The sequence below is a fragment of the Diabrotica undecimpunctata genome, chromosome 1 (genome assembly GCF_040954645.1).
Source record: "Diabrotica undecimpunctata isolate CICGRU chromosome 1, icDiaUnde3, whole genome shotgun sequence".
Lineage (NCBI taxonomy): Eukaryota > Metazoa > Arthropoda > Insecta > Coleoptera > Chrysomelidae > Diabrotica > Diabrotica undecimpunctata.
The window spans coordinates 29,331,465-29,349,736 of NC_092803.1; the positions used below are offsets into that span (position 1 = coordinate 29,331,465).

The 18,272-nt window shown below is 32.2% G+C and overlaps 1 protein-coding gene across 1 annotated transcript in view; it reads right to left on the reverse strand.

The window, feature by feature from the left end:
- The window catches only part of dy (transmembrane protein dusky), a 196,520-nt gene that overhangs the window by 147,199 nt on the left and 31,049 nt on the right, over positions 1–18,272 (reverse strand). The window contains exon 2 of the mRNA XM_072540077.1: positions 10,361–10,399. Within this exon, the coding sequence (XP_072396178.1) occupies positions 10,361–10,363 (3 nt within the window). The 5' untranslated portion in view covers positions 10,364–10,399. The remainder of the gene's footprint in view (positions 1–10,360; positions 10,400–18,272) is intronic.

The following is an 18,272-nucleotide window of genomic DNA, read 5'->3' on the forward strand; positions in this document are numbered from 1 at the left end:
AAATTAGTTACAAAAGTGGTTACAAAAGAGCGAGAACTTCATATTACTATGTTTTTAATCTATCTGTTTGTGTTTCTTCAAATCTTTTAGAAATCGGTACATAAAACAAGAAAATCTCAGAAAACGGCAACGCCGTGATCGGTTGACCTGCTTAACACATGACCTGCTGGTCGAGTAAGAAGAAGAGACACACAAAACCCACAAACAACCTGTGAGACTTACCTCATGCGTCGTCTGACTGTGTTACTTTTATATAACACCGCGCGACGTTGTAATTATTTGATTTATGACAGTATAATGCTTCCTTGGATAATTACTTTGGCTAACCAGGACCGAATCAGCCCTACCTGTTTTTATAAATATTCAGAACAATCGGCCAAATTGTTCAAAATGGATTCGAAATGAATTTTCCATAAAACAAAGTTTTCGGCAAAACTTCTTGGACTCCATACACAACCAAACTTATTGGTTATATGGATTCTATAATAAACATTAAAGAAAATAATAGATTCCTGCAATAATAAATTCAAAGGATTTTTTAAAAAATTAGTAGCATAAATAACAAACCAATATTATTATTAACGAATGTTCAAGTTGTATTTATTTATGTTTTATAGTAGTCATGCTCCTCATCAAATTGTCAACATTTAGCGCTGGTAAATTGTTTCTTTTTTAAAAAGCAGCTTATACTAGTTGTGCGGTGTTTTGTGGATTATCCCGCTGAGCTGTAACTCTTCTTTTAAGCATATCCCACAAATGCTGTATAGAGTTAGGGTCGGGTGAGCAAGTAGGCCACTCCGTTTCTCGGAAGATATCTTCCGTTTTTAGGAAATCTGTAGACACTGTGCTGGTATGTGGAGGTATATAATGCATAAAAATTTAATTTTTCATTATTGTACTTCTAAGGAGCCTAACTAGAGTTTCTATAACCACAAAAACATAGCCGTGAGCTGTTGAAGTTGGTTAAATGGAAATTAAAGTCATTTTTTACTTATAATAATGCCTTCTTAGAATATGACACTTTTTCCTTTATATCTGTGAACAGATCTGGCAGTTTTTGTTCTTGCATATCTTCCTAGCCCTCTAAGAGGCTACACAGCCACGGAGAAAGTTACAGCTACCTGAGGAAAGGATGACCATACGAATGGAGAGCTTTGCTCAGGGAGGCCAGTCCAATTATTGCCAGTCCAAAAGTTTGTGCGGTCTCCAAAATATTTAAGTAGAAAATAATCAAGATATGGTATCTAAGCTATGGCACAAATCTAAACTGCGGTTATAATATGTCTGTATAAGATGCTTGAAGAAGAAAGGTAAAAAACCGAGTTGATCGGTTCAGTCCAAAACATCTGATCTATGCATTTCAGGACGAAAACGGTCTATAGCATGTTTACCATTGCCATTTATAAACAAGAAATAAAAGATTAAATAAAGGTATCTCAAGGCAAAAGTTTTCAATTCTTGCATCCTTTCAGTGAAGACATACGGTTAAAAAAAAACGCCGACCATAAAATCCACCAACAAAATAAAAGGAATACAAAGTGTATTAAAACAACTTCACTAATAATTATTTTAAAAGATCACGTCCATAATGAAGAAATGCATAGGAGAACAAAAGTAGAGTAAGCAATACAACGCGCTGCTTTATTAAAGTAATCTTGGGTAAGACGTGTTGCCAGACGAGATGATACCAGGTAAATTAAACTCATCGTACAAAAGAGTTCCAGCTTATAAGATAGTTGTGTGTGTCGACTTCCAAAAAGATGGCTGAACAGTGTGAAAGAAAATACGAAAAGATAATGGTACTAAGTAGCAAGAGAAAAATTAAAATGGAAACGCCAAGGAGGGTCTTACTTGCAGGAGGGTGGACACTCAGAAGCTAAAAAAATAAATAAAAAGAAAGGAAACAACATTCAAATGTTCACAACAACCAATAAACTAAGATCTATTCTGTCCAAAACCAAACCAAACAACACACAGGAGATATCAAAGAACTGCATCTATAAAATACCTTGTGAATGCAATAATTTTTATGTGGGAGAAAAAATGCAATACCACTAAGTGTCAGAATAAACCAGCATACATCAAAAACTGAGACCTCGACAGATCCTAGTTATGCCAACATACCTGAAATAATAAACATATAGTACAATGGAAATAATATGCATTAATAGTCATCAAATAAAGAGAGTCAAATTATTATAAAAATCAAAGAAACATTCCTCATCTTGCTAAAGAAAACATACATATGTGTAACATACCCATCAACAGAATGTAGCTCTGGCTTTGGTTACCAATACTAAAAGAAGAAGACAGCAAGAGAAACATACCAACAATAATAGATAAATAAAAGTTCAGCAACACATTATCTAGGTTCTGAAAGTACATTCCCACCCTCAGAATTTTTAAGTTAAAAATGGCCGTTTGCATACAACATAGAGACAGTAAATCATCTGTCAAATTGCTAAGAGCAAGCGCCAATTAATAAACATTATACAGGTTAAAACAACTCCTTCTTTTTAAAATATCTGCCATTCATCGTCTGTTTGTTTTGCGAAGATTCCAAAACATGTCGCTCTATCGTCTGTCGGTAAATATTTTAAAATGTTTACTTTTATGGATAAAAAAGGTTTTAATTCGTTAGAGCTTACCATGAGTTCGCTCTAAGGACGCCAATAGGCGGAAATATACATATCAGCGAATGGTGGTATGCTGAAACGAAATCAAACCTTAACTGTCTATTTTATTTTTATTTTAAAATAACCTTTTTTGAAAAAAATATTTTTAAAATGTAAATTGAACCGCCGAAACCAATGTAAAATGTAATTTTTATTACGTGTTTTAGTCCCATAAAAATACAATATGTATCATTAGCATATCCTATACTAAATTGCATTATTTACAGATATTTACAGGTATTGTTTCGCGAAAAGGACCTTGTCGACAAAAGAAACTTAAAGGTATGTACATAATAATGTCATCTGGAAAAGTTTTTCACTATCAAAGTGTTTCCGTATTTGTGAAATGTACTTCATCAGTACTGTACTAATCAGTCCTACTATAATATATTGAGGAAATCTTAAAACCGGTTGGCTTTTTCTGCTGCGCTGCTTGATGTAAATTATAGTAGTACAAGATCTCACTGCAGAATTACTACATCCATAACGTTTTTTATCAAACTCACATTTTTACATACATTTGAAATTAGGAGAATATATTGATAATGGGTTGCCAGTCAAACAGTGCCCGCAAATATTTTTAATTCAATTAACAGCAAATAGTTTTTGACAAATAGTTGCTGTCGTTTTTGATATTAAATTAAAGAAAAGCTGAAAAACAAAGTTTGTCTAAGAAAACATGGTCAAAAATTGTGGTTGCCAGCTATTAAAAACGCGAGGTATTAAAGATTAATTAAAATAGAGATATGGCGCAACGTTTGACAAGTGGTAATAATATTATGTATATTATTATATATCTATCTACGCATGCTTTAAAAACTCCCACAACTAACACTTCAAACCAGTAGCTTTGTTCTTCGGCTGTCTTTTATTTTATTTTTGAGTCCTCGCATTTTTAACAGCTAGCAACCCTAGTTTTAGATAATTTTTTTATTAAACTATTATCAATGTATTCTCTTTATTTTAAATGTATGTAAAAATATGAATTTGATGAACTACGTTGTGAACGTAGTGATCCTGCAGTGGGGTGTTAGGCTATATGTAAGATAGTGAAAAGCAACATACTGTCGCAATAGTAAGATATTGTTTTGATAATGGATATTATACCTTTGTCGTATCTATTATAATCACCAGAATGGCGAAGATTTTATAAGAACATTTTATACTGGACTGAAAATTACCATTTTAATAGGATTCTGATAAGTTTATTAATAATGCTAAGATGCTACCAACACTGCTGTAGGAACTTCAATCATTTTTGTATGGAGTTTTGTGTTCTACAGTGATCGTTTTTTAAAATTTAATTAAAATAGCTTTTGTTTTATCATTAGGCTAAAGAGATGTCATTTCAAACTGAAATTAAGTTCTTAAATTGGAGAAGAAATTTGCGTTTCTGCGAAAACATTTTGAGTGTATTGAGGAATATTAAATCAAAATTTATATCGTGGCAAGATTTTAGGTAAATGCAATTTAAATAAAATATTCGAATGAATAATAATTTTAAACTATTTACTCCAATGAACATTTACATAATTAAAATGTATTTATTTACATTAAAGACTCTAATAGCATAATTAAAAACAGCATGTTCCAAACCAGGAGCGGAGAACAATAGTCTTTCCGGAAATATTCGATAACTAGAAATTGATATAAACTTTACTAAACAAGTTAAATTAAAATTGCTTTAATTAGTTAGAAACTTCCTGCATTTTTTCTCTAACAAAAGTAGTTAAAAGTTCTGCAACTACTGTTCTGAAGAAAAGCTTCGAAAGTTTCAGGTTTATTTCTATACTTATTTTTTTATGAATAGAGTTAAATGTATAATACCTGAAAAATTCGATTGTTTTTAAGTCGAATATTAAACAATGATTTATTTGAGAAGAAATTATGTTTACCTCGGTTTGTAGATAAAGTTGTTGAAGTACAAGGAAAAGTGGCAGTCAAAAGCATTACATTTGTTATTTTAATAAAAGTATATATTACTCCCAAACTCACTTTGTCTGGTTTTAGTTCGTGGGAGGATTAACAAGCTTACAAACTACCAGACTCGGTATTAAATCCCGACAAAGTAATGAGCAACAGGACAATGATATTTTTGTGCTCATAAAAAGAACCGTTGTCAATACAATTGTTGCACGAGCCTGAGTATAACCGAAAATTAAAGACGAACAATGGAAAGGAAATGGATAAAAACATTTTTCATTCATATGATCCAGTATTAAGCTTTTATCAACCAAAAAAGGATCTTTCTTTCTTTCTTTCTCCCCTTCCTTTTACCCTAACAGGGTGTCGGATTTGGGCTAGCTATTTTAATTTCCATCTACCAACCTCTTCCATTCTTTTCTGTTTCCTGCCATTATTCCTCGAGTGATTTTTGTTTAAGTTTTCCCGCCTCTACTACTTGCTGTATCCATTTTTTTCTTGGTCTGCCTCTTTTTCTTTTTCCGATGTGTTTTGCTTCATAAATTTTTCTTGTTATTCTATTGGATTGCATCCTCATCAGATGCCCATACCAGTTCATTTGTCTCTTTGCTATTTTGTTCATTATCGGTTCCTGGTTGGCCATTCTCCTAATAGTCTCGTTGCTTAATCTATCCCATTTTGTCTTTCCAACTATCCTTCTTAGATGTCTCATCTCCATTGCGTTTATCCTGCTCTTATGTTTTTCCAGAATTGTCCAGTTTTCACTTGCATAGAGCACAGTCGGTATCACTATTATGTTATATATTTTAATTCTTGTTTCTCGTGCAAGTTCTCTTTTTCCCATTATTGGGGCTAACGCATAATATAACTTGTTTGATTTCTTTGCTCTATTTGTTATTTCCCAGTCTAGTTTTCCGTCATTAGTTATTATACTTCCCAGGTATTCGTAGGTTGTTACTATTTCCAATTCTGAGTTTTTACATTTTATCTTTATTTGATTATCTTCCTTATCTCCTTTGCCGCTGATTATCATTATCTTACTTTTTTCCTCGTTTATCTCCATTTTAAGTTCTTCTATTTGTTCTACCCATATATCCATTAGTTTCTGCATTTTATTCTCGGAATCTGCTATTAGTACTATGTCGTCTGCATACATTAAGGACTCTATTGTTACCGGTTGTAATCTGCGGTAACCTATTATTGTCTGTAGTTGATTAGTTCTGACTCTAGTGTTTCTTATCAATTCGTTCATTACTATTATGAATAGTAAAGGGCTGAGACTATCTCCTTGTTTAATACCTCTCTTCCAATTAAATGCTTCCGATCTTTCCCCTGTTATTTGTACCCTTCCTTTTACCTCTTTGTAAGTACTTTCTATAATTTTTATCAATGCATTAGGTACGTTAATTTTCCTCAAGCATTTCCCTATAATATGTCTTTCTATCGTGTCAAATGCTGCTCTTAGGTCTATGAATGCTAATACTAGTTTTTTTCCCGTATCTATGCTTCTTTCTATTAGGTTTCTAATGATATATATGTTGTCATTTGTCTGTCTTCCCGGTCTAAATGCCATTTGTTCTTCTCCCAATACCATTTCTACTTCTTGTCTCAGTCTCTTCTCTATTATTTTCGTATATATTTTAAAGCACACCGATGACAGACATATTGCCCTATAGTTGTCGCAGTTTACATGTTCTCCTTTTTTGTATATTGGCACGATGATATTGTTCTGCCAGTCTTTAGGGATTGTTTGTTTTTCCCACGCCTCTTTATATATTTTCCATAGCCAGTTTATTCGTTCTTCTCCCATGTATTTTACCATTTCCGGTTCAATTTCATCATCTCCACCTGCCTTGCCTATTTTTATATTTGATAATCCTTCTATTACTTCTTCTCTACTTATTTGCTCTGGCTCTGTGTTTTCTTCGCCTTCATTGATTATATTGTCTTCCTTTATCACTTCGGTATCAAATTTTTTCTCATAATATTCTTTCCATACCCTAGCTATTTGTTCTGGGCTTATTTGTATTTGGTTTGAAGTATCTCTTACTGCGTTTATTTCCTTTCGTTTTCCCTGCCTTATGTGTCGTATTGTCGTCCAAAAGTTTCTATTATTTGTTATATATTCTTCCTGAAGTTCTTCTCCAAATTCTTTCCATGTTTTTGTTTTTGCTTGTGTGACTGTCTTTTTTGCCAATCGTCTCTGCCTATAGTATTTTTCTTTATCTTCTTTAAATCCCGTTTCGAGGTATTTTTTCCATGCTATTTTCTTCTTTTTTATTTCTGTCTTCACTTCTTTATTCCACCACCTTGTCCTTTTTAACTGTTTATTATATTTTTTGATTCCACACACTTCAGTTGCTGTTGTCTTTAATACTTCACTGTATGTATTCCATCTTTCTTCCATTGTCCATGTTTCTTTTTGGCGCTCTATTTGTCTCAGTCTTTTGTTAGTTTCCTCCGTGTAAAATTCTCGCACCACACTTTTTATCTTTAGTTTGTTTACATTTACTTTCTTGTACTCTTTTCTTTCCACTTCCCCCATTTTTTCATCCTCCAGTTTTGCAGTGACCATCCTGTGTTGTGTAGACAGTTCGGGTTCTTTTTCCGTTAAGATGTTTTTTATATTTTGTTCTAGGTTTCTCGTATAGACTATATAGTCGATTAAGCTTTTCGCATTTCTCTCTTCAGCCACAAATGTATATTTGTCGTTAATGGTTTGTTCACTGAATGTGTTTCCTATTATCAGGTCATTGGTTTGGCAGAATTCCAGCATTTTAATTCCATTTCTATTTAATGTTTCTTCCCCATATTGTCCAATGCATCCTAATCCCCTGTTAATATCCTTACCTACTCTTGAATTCCAATCGCCTAAGATTACTATTTTTTCTCTTGTCTCTCTTAATTTGTCTAATGCGTTTTGGAGTTCGTTGTAGAATTCTATCATTATCTCTTCTTCATTACCTTCTGTTGGTCCGTATATTTATATTATTCCTATCTTGTCTTTTAGTTCTATTTGGGCTGTGATTATTCTAGATGATACTGCTTCGTAGTTTGTTATTCTTAATTCTATTCTTTTATTAACTATTATACCGACTCCTTCTTTTGCTCTGTGACCCTGTGGTACTCCGGAATAATATAGACTATATTTCTCATTGATATTGATGTGTCCTTTCCCTATCTTTTTTGTCTCGCTTATTCCCATTATTTGTACGTTCATTTTTTCCATTTCTTCCGTAGCTTCTATTTCCTTGCCGGTCAGAGATGTCACATTCCATGTCGCTATTCCTATATGATTTGTCTTGTTAAGATGTATTTCCTTATTACTGTATTCTTCTTCTCCATTATTGGTGTTAACGTTGATTTTCATGCTCCCTGGTTTTTGTATTAACATTATATCCGTTATTTATTCCAAAAAAAAAAAAAGATCAATGTACCAAATGTAATACATACAATGCATCTTTAGACAAAAGTGACAAAAATGAGTGGCAAGCACACAAGAATAGAGAAAAGGAAGCAATGCAGATGAAACATTCTGACAAAATAAGAGCAGAAGAGGATCAAGGAAAAACATTTAGATCTATTTCGTTTGATCTACAAAGCATTTTAACACTTTCATTTGCAGGTGACTCTGCAATATTTTATAAAAGAAAGTTAAATGCATACAATTTTACGATTTTTGAACCCCATTCAAAAAATGGTTTTTGTTACGTGTGGGATGAGTGCAATGGTCAGAAGGGAAGTACTGAAGTAGCTACATGCATTTTAAAATATTTAGGTTCCTTACCTGATACTGTCAAGTATGTATCTAGTTTCTCTGACACATGTGGAGGTCAGAATCGAAATAAACACATCTCTGCTGCAATGTTATATGCTGTAAATGTATCTAGCCATTTAAAAATAATAGATTTAAAGTACATGGAGAATGGACATTCCTACTTAGAAGTAGATGCAATGCATGCCACTATAGAAAGAGCAAGGAAGCATAACAAAATTTACACTACTAGGGAATGGGCACTGCTAATCTCGACTGCCAGAATTAATCCAAGAAATTATGAAGTCAATGTATTAAATAACCAAGATTTTCACGATTTTAAAGCGCTGATAACAAAAGTGTTACACGACACAACCAAAAACACCAACGGGGAGACGGTAAATTGGTTAAAAATTAAGTGGCTACGATTTTCTAAAGGGAAACCTAACCTTATTCTTTATAAGTACAATTTAAATGCTGAAGAGTTTATGAACATTAATATTAATCAGAAAAGGAATGCCAAGGTAAAGTTATTGTATTATTTAACATTTTATTTTGACTAAATTGGAAAATTGAAACCTTTAGCTTGTCATCAAAGTTAAAAATGTGTTCACCACTATCACCAAAACTACTAAACACTAAACTTAACACTTGAACTAAATTAGCATCATCAGGAGACGACTAAGATAGTGGTGAATACCCTTTTCAACTTTAATTTTGACTAGAGTAGCCTTCTTTCTTCTTTTTACTGTCCTTTGTAAAGCTGTGAGAATGGATTACACCGATAAGTTTGTTATCTTGCAGGTAACAGATTTGCAGAAAATAAATTTAAAGAAGGCTTATCCCAATCTGCTTCCCATCAGTGAACAAAAAAGAAGGATTTGCTCAGTTTATTGGAAACTCACGTCATACCAAGAGAGTATGAAGCATTTTATAACACTTTACCAATAAGTAATAGAATAAGATATGATAATTCTGATGATAAATAAATATTTGTATTCATTTTTTTTGCGAATTAAACAAGTTTTCCTTGATATTTTTTATTTAATTTCATTTAGAAACTTATAGTATATAACTGTCAAATGGGGTATGTACAATATAAGAAACTCCACATGTGGTAAGTACATACCTATAAGTACAAAAATCTATATTTAAGTATTTAAAAGTAAGTAAACTTTTTTAAACTAATAACTATGTGACAGATAACGGTTCTGTACTCAAGCTTACACAAAACTAAATTTATAGAAATTAAGACCTACACACACTGTCCAACAGAACTTTCAAATGGCTGTACTGTAAAATGTTAGTTTTTGCACTTATCACAATTGTGCTCTATGCCATCGGTATGATATCGTGAAAGCACGCTACAAATTGCTTCCTAGATATCGTACGTTTGTTTATTTGGTTGCTTCTGCACCATAGCTGCTTATAATTTTTTGAACATTTTGTTCTTTACTAAAATAATATATGACCTCAGCATTGATTCCACTAATATTGAGCATAGCGAAAAATACCAACATGGGCCAACGACAAACATTCCTAGCTACGGTTTATGATGCACATAATTTATCTGTTGTGTCAACTCCTCATTTGGTGCGATTGTAAAAGATGATAATAGATGGCTTCTTTTATCTCCTGTTTAAAGAATAATACAGGAATCTTTATGTAGACTTGAAGCCAAAAATACACATTTTTCTTTTCTAGGGAGTCAGAAACCAAAGTGCAAATTTTAATAAAACCTGTAGACTACGCAAAAGAAAACTTGCATGAAGATAATAGAAGAAATAGTTATTTAAATATTGATCCTAAATTGATGATGCAACCTTCTTTTTGTGGAAAGTAACAAAAAAGCTTAAATAAAACGAATAAACGAATAAACCAGTTGGGAAAAAATGTCACTTATACTAAAATTTACATGGATAAAGCAGATGTTCTTGTCGAAATTATCTCTGCGATGTTTTTTAATCAGATATGGAAGAGGAAACTATTCTTGAAATTGTAAACTTACCATATCAAATAACTGCGCCTATTAAACCGTTTGTGGAACCTAAAATCAAAGAAATAATTGTGATAGGAATTAAATAAGTCACATAACTATTTTATATTATCTAATTTGGTACTAAGAACTTACTCAATGAAGGCGTAAGTTTAATTACTTATATCGGGTTGTGAAACGTCAAACAAGCCATAGGAACCTCAATGGGAAATTCTGAATTGTTGAATTCCTGCTTCCTCCCCTAGGCCACCACTAAAAGTCAGGCCACACGTAGTGCAAGAATGTGTATGACGTGTTGCGTTTGATCATATTGATGTAAGATGTTTGACAATTTTTGAATTGTCAATATTTTTATTTTATGATTAAACTATTAACGATAAATTTTACTAAATACTACTCTTACTACTAAACAATAAATAGTACTTTGTAAAATTATTATTATACTTCATTCGCTTAGCTCGGGCATATTTTGACAGATTCATTGTCGGAAACCTACAACACAACAATTCCTACTTCTCAGTATTAATAGCTCAAGTATACTACTATTGCAGACTTCTTTCTTAAAACAAAGAAGAATTATTCTAAATATTGGAAGTGTAGACTAAACCCATTAAATTTTGGGTAGTATATATTTAAAAAATATATTTTAGTTGTTATAATTTAACATAACTATTTATTATATAGTGCAGATAAATAAATATTGATTGTCGGTAATTCGCAAAGTTCTATTTTATTTACTATTAATATTGGCTATGAGTACGTGTGCTTGGTTGTATAGTAATTTCCAGCCACTTTTAGTCTGTCAAAAAGTAACTAACTTCGCAAAAAAATAATTACTTAATTCACTAGACAGTTCGGACTGGGAATAGCGAACCAATGTTAGTACATTTTCTACTAAACTTTTCTTTTTCTAAAAATAGTTTCTTATGCCTTTTGGTGTAAAATGATTCGGGAAGCAGGAATTCAACAATTTAGAATTTTTCATTGAGTTTCCTATGGCCCGTTTGACGATTCACCACCCTGTATATGTAAGTCAATATCAAAAGCCGGTTACTTTCCACTCCAATGGAAAGCTGCCCAATCTACTCATTCCAAAACGAAATACCTACCCACTACGCGAGTTCATATCGCTCAATTAGCTTGTTATTTATTATATCCAAAATGCTTGAACGGCTTTTACTGAGAAGACAAGAGTGTATTTTAAATGATAATAATGTTTTATCGAACTATTAGTTGGGTTTTAGAAAACATGGTATCGTGGAATAAATTCATAGGGTGGTAAAAATCATCAAAAATTCGCTCGAAGTGTTAGTCTATGTAAATATTTAAAAAAATTGGTAAAGGGCCCAGACGCTTTGGCGACCAGCATTTTCTAACAGTTATATTTTAATTTTTGGATACAGTAGTAGATATCTTAAGTGATTTTAAAATAATAAAGACAGAGATTCTTCCAAGAGTTTGTTGTGTATGGTTTATATTAGAGTCCGCCCCTTGCAATGTATTATCTATCTGAGAAACCGGATGTAAGAGGGCCGTTCCCATACAGTCATTTAATTACTATTGTATAATGCTGGGCCTGGAAATTGTTTTTGGTAAATGCTATTTTTACTCGGTTTTGGTATTTTGACGAAAGAGATTTACCTACGTGTTTGATTAACACGGTTCCAAATACATTATCTCTTCGAACTCTGTATCAATAAAGTAAAAATAGCCATGATGGTTACCAACATTCGGTTATATATATATATATATATATATATATATATATATATATATATATATATATATATATATATATATATATATATATATATATATATATATATATATATATATATATATATATATATAAAATACCAGTTTATTAGGGCTGCAGTCAAAAGGTTGGCCGAGATGTTAGAGAAACACTCTTTTGACTTTTCGTCAAGCTTTCGAAATTGTTTTATTCCTTTTTCAAGACACTGTAATATAGATAAAAAAATATGTAAATATTTACAAAATATCACAATTTGTCAGTGCAACGAACTCGTTGAGATTATTTAAAAGAAACTTTGACACTCAACATTAACACAAATATAAAATATAATAATGGACAATACATTCTAAAAATTTTTTGGTCGGGATAGTAAAACTTAGATTATTTCATGACATCTTTTGATAGTGTGTTTTAACTCTGATACATAGAGAACAGAAAGAAAAAACAATGTGATTAAAATATAATTAGTTGTTCTAAATATTGTATTTATTTTCAAGAAACAAGAGGCCCATATTGGGTAGTTTTAATTTTTAATTATTAAACCTGTCTTAATGGTATGCCTATGCATACAAGAATATGTAGAGGTAAATATTTATTTTATTTTTGATGTTTTTCCACTAAATATCAATAAATGTTGCTCAATTTATTTATGTCAGACTATTTATTTATGTAAGATGTACTAGATTGTATGAAACACATTTCCAAGAAAACACGTTTTGCAAGGTTTTTTTCTTTTGTCAAAATACAAAAATCCTCCAAATTGAACTCATGTTTCCGAGTTACTGCATATTCTGTTAGTGCACATGCATATATTTTGTTGGTTTTTATGTCACTACGATGTGAGATACTTCTTTGTACTTCTCTTCCATATGGTACCTGCGATCACGTCCTTAGCTGTGTTACCAACAAGATTAATCGCATCTAGTGTGAAATGCCCTTTTGTAAAACCGGATTACTAGTGTGAAACATACATATGCACAGAGCGTGGGTGTATGTATGTGTGTGTGTGTTTGTATGTGGATCTCTGTCTGTGTGTTTAGATAACCAGAAATATTTTACCTTTCATCTAAACAGTCATTTTAAAAATACGAATCTAAAAACAAGAATTTAAAAAGTAATATATATCACAAGCAAAAAGCTCCAGAACAATATTAAACTTATCTCGTTTTAACAGTAGTCGACAACAAAGGAGGATTGGTGTTGAGTTCAATTACAAAGGCGTTCGTTTGAGACACTATTTAACTTCATGAGTTACTCGAAACCACATGGACCGTAAAACTATCTACATTTATGCAACGCCTTGTTCGAATGCACTTTATAGGTAAAGTTTTAGTGTAAAGCTATTTTCCTAAATTTAAAGTTTATTGGAAAAGTCAAATTATATAAAGTAGTTTGTATCGGTATACCCCGTCGGCCCGTCGCGCAATAAATTATTACATCATCGGATTTGCTTCCAGGCAGATGAACTCATCTATCGGTTTGAGCTTATTAGAAAAGTTTGCTTACACAAGAGTCAATATATGTGATTTCGATAATTACTGAAACATATATCGAATTCAAAACATATACATATACGTTCAAATGACATGTGTGTGTGAAAAAGTAAAACCAAATAATCAGATTTTGATATCTACATAGAGTTTAAATAAGTTTAGAAATGAGCTTTAAATCAGAAAAATCAGTATTTTTGATGAATATTTATTTCATATATATATATATATATATATATATATATATATATATATATATATATATATATATATTGTTATGATGTATTGTTTGTTTGAATGATGAGCAATGAGTATTTTTAATATTATAATATATAGGGTTTTTATCGCGGTTCTCAAAGAATTAGTTTGTAAGTACTTTTTTAAATTATCTTTATTATAACTATTATGAAACACACATATATATCTAACCTAGCCAATGTAAATTTAAAATAAACTCTCTTTAAATTGATATTCTTATAAAATTGAATTGAATTAAACAATTGGACTATTTGTAACTGATTGACTGTCTTGAAAATTCTGAACAATTGACTTTACTAACTAAATGAGTCTATCTTCTACTTTCATAATAAACTGGCCATCTTGAATCCAAATCACGGGTATTTATATCTTTTCGGATGTTCCAGAACCATCTGGTAAGAAATCATGTTCGATTTAGTTCTATTTCTTCTATATGGATGTTCTCGAAAAAAATATCTGTTTGATCCACCGACATAATCATTATTCCAGAATGTTCCAACATAAACAAAGGTCAAATTCTGCATTCTGGAGAATTCGTTAATGTTCTATTGATAATTTTGTTGACATTTAGGCTTTTCAGATCAGAAAAAACACTTAAATCAGTAAATATACTCAGTGACATTAGAAGTGTTACACCCAGAAGGAATAATTTCTTGAACTTAATTTTTTGGCAACATGGTAGATTTACATCAAGAATGAAACGATAACGTTGTCAAGAATTTTTATTAACAAGTAATCAAAAAAAAATTAATAATGTGTTTGGCGACCCCGTAGCTGAATACACTCCTGTATACGTCTAGGCATGGACAAAATGAGATGTTCAATGTCTGCTTGTGGCACCTCGTTCCAAGCAACTTAAACTTCATGTATTAACTGTGCCAGAGTCTGTGCAGGATGGTGCAAAGTGGACAGTCTCCTTCCCATCATATCCCATACATGTTCGATAGGATTTAAATCCGGAACACGAGGCGGCCGTGGCAACACATTAACGCCAGCTTCTTGGAAAAAGTCCATAGTTTGATGAGCAATATGGGGACGCACGTTGTGTTGCTAAAAACGGACGTCTCGACGGCCGTCGAGATAAGGCAGTAAACTGGTTTGTAAGATGTCTTCAACATAACGCGCAGCTGTGATATTGCCTCGAATAAACACAAATGGTGATCGGTTACCATAGGCAATAGCCCCCCAAACCGTTACTCCAACTGTCCTGTATACATGCCTCTCAACAGCAAACCTGATATCTCGTCGTTCTCCACGGCGGCGTCTTACCATCCTACGATCATTATGCATTCCTAAACAGAATCGTGATTCATCGCTGAATGCTACATTACGCCATTCTGCGACCCAATGCTGCCGTTCTCTGCACTAATTCAAACGTTGATGACCGTGGTCCATAATCTAAGGAAGCACTAGTCATGGGCGGAATGAAACTAGTCCAAAGGCTCGAATACGACGGTATAGTGTACGCATACTAACAGGTCTACGTAGTACTCCAAACCATTGGTCAGCAATTTGACGCGCAGTAGCAAAACGGTCTCGGAGAGCCAGTAATCTAAAGCACTTATCTTGGCGCTCTGTGGTACGACTTGGTTGACCAGTTGGTCTTCTTCGTGTTCCTCTACCTTAGTTTGTCCACACACGACAGACACGCATAGCCGTCATTGCCGTACAATTAACACGACGGCCAATTTCGCGATACGACAAACCCATATCTTTATACGCAATAATTCTACCCCTGTCAAAATCGCTAAAATGGTGGTAATTATGGTTTATTCGAACTTGAGGCATTTGCTTACACTGAATACAATTAGACTGAGGAACAATAACTAAAAATTTCTATACGAACCGGTTTTCACAAGTCGGTCTCTCAGAAAAAAATTTAGAAGATAAAACTTTATTTTTACAAAAAGTAGAAGAGATAAACCATTGGTATTGTTATCATAGCATATTCTAAATATAGTCATTCTGTTGCCAAAAAATGAAGTTCAAGAAATTACTCCTTCTGGGTGTAACACTTCTAATGTCACTGAGTATATATATAAATTAAACATTTTAAACTAACATTATTATTATAACCCCACTTTATATTCGTAATTTATTAATTCCTATCTGTCAATTTAAAGAGTATTTTTGGTTGCCTAGTCACATGGCTCACTTAAATATATCTACCACATTATAATTACTAAAATACAACTTTTTACAATTATTATATGCTAATTTCTTAAAAATGCCCTCACATAAATATATTTTTATAAAATTTTCTAGTATATAACTTATTAAAATAACCAACTACTTTTAATATCTAATATATAAAAAATTTATTAAAAATCCTTTGTAAAAGGTATATAATTTTTAAAAACCCAAATGGGTTGTTATAGACAAAACGTTTTCGGAATCCATTATTCCATCATCAGTGTCCTATAAAATATATAACCACTTAATTAAAGAGAACGTGAAGTTAAAATTTTGACTAAGGTTAATGAAAAGTGTGGTTAATACTTACTAGGTGCACATGAGTGTAGCCACTAAATACATGGGTAAAAACCCGTTAACAAAAATTTAGTTACATTTGTTTTACATTATATTATATAAATTGCTAGGATGCTAAAGTTACCGTTGGATTAGGTAACATGGCGACATATGACTCCACGTTGAAGTTGCAAGTCCTGAGACGGTGTGTCTACGAGGACTTAATGGAAGCAACTGATTGAAATGACAATGTTGACAAGTTAGGACGGAACAAGTAACAGAGTAGTCAATATAACTGTATGTGTCTACTTAAGACAAAAGCCAACGTTAATTAAATTGTTAAAGTAATAGATTTTTTGATATTAAATAATATAACAGTATCAACCATCAATGTTGTTGTTTTTTAAAAAATTGATTTTTATGTGTATGAGGTGAAATGTGGAGAGTAGATAATGTGGTTATAGTTAGGCAACCAACTATGCATGTGTGTGGTAGTATAATGAAAAAGAGATTTTTATATTTAGGCCCTTTATGTTTATTCAACATTTGGTACTTGGAAAATAGAAAATAGACACATGTAGAAGGTTGAGTTATAGAAATTTTGTTTAATATTGGTGGAAAATGAATGAATATATTTAAAATATGACAGTGTTCTTATATGAATGAGATACAACTTTTGTAGTATAATGGTCATGTGAAACATGTCAATATATAACTTGTAAATTATTGTGTCAATATATAACTTGTAAATTATTTTTAATCACTATTTTTCATTCTCCTATATCATATCAATATATATAAATTTCGTAATGTTTTTTTTTTGAATAACGAATGCCCCTAAAGCTTTCGGAAAAACTAAATATGTATTTTCTAATTGTAAATTAAGTTTAGTTTATTAACTAAATACAGGAAATTAAGTCTATATACACATATGTCCAAAAGTTTGGAATATTGGAATAATTTTTTATTGATTTTTATATATGAACTTCTCTGAATAGTTAATCAATTATAATCACTACTAAATAAATCACAGAGACAGATAAACAACATGCAAAAAAATGATTTAATCTCTTAGAGTGAAAAGCTTAAATGTACCACTTACATTTAAAAATAAATTAATAAGATAAAAATATTTTTTAATAAAACTAATAATCAGTATTTCCTCCATCGGCCTTTATATATGCCTGTAGGTGATTTGGCATGCTGCCGATTAACTGGTCGAGTTTGGCTTACGAAATTCTCTCTCATTCTTCGCAAGCAGCATCTTTAAGTTTTCGAAGTATAATAGGGGGATTGCTTTGATTCTTTAAGCGTGTTTTGAGAATGTCCCAAGTATGTTCAATGACGTTTAGGTGAGGGAATTCAAGGGCCACTGTAATGTGCATATTCCTTCTTATTCCAGAACATTTTGTACTGCGGCTGTTCGATGAGGAGGTGCGAATACAAATGCATCACCTAGAGCCCCTTGAAATAGTTTTATCACAAGATTTAAAACCTCCACGATGTACACAGCACCAGTGACTTTTCACTCCAGAACCAGTTGTGGCGTCCGTGTACCACTCATAATACCACCCAAAACCATAATGCTGCCACCTTCAAATGGAACACGCAGTTGGGCTGTTTCTAGTAGGCTTGTCGTCCTGGGACCCTCCAGTGTTCTTCGCGTATCAAAAACTAAGCCAATTTTTGATCAGAGAACATCATGTTATTCCAGTTAGGAGTATGATGCACTATTTTCAACATTCCCATTTTGTGTTGGTTGGTTAGTTTGGAAACACGTAAGGGTCTTGTTCTATACAAATTTACTGCATTTAGTCTGCGTGTTATGGTTTGCCGTGAAATATTCAGTGGTTGAAGCCTAGCAATTTCTCTGGATATACCAATTGAAGATTCCAGACTCTTTTTTCGAGCTATCAAGGTTATCTGCCAATCTTGTGTTGCTGTTGTACAT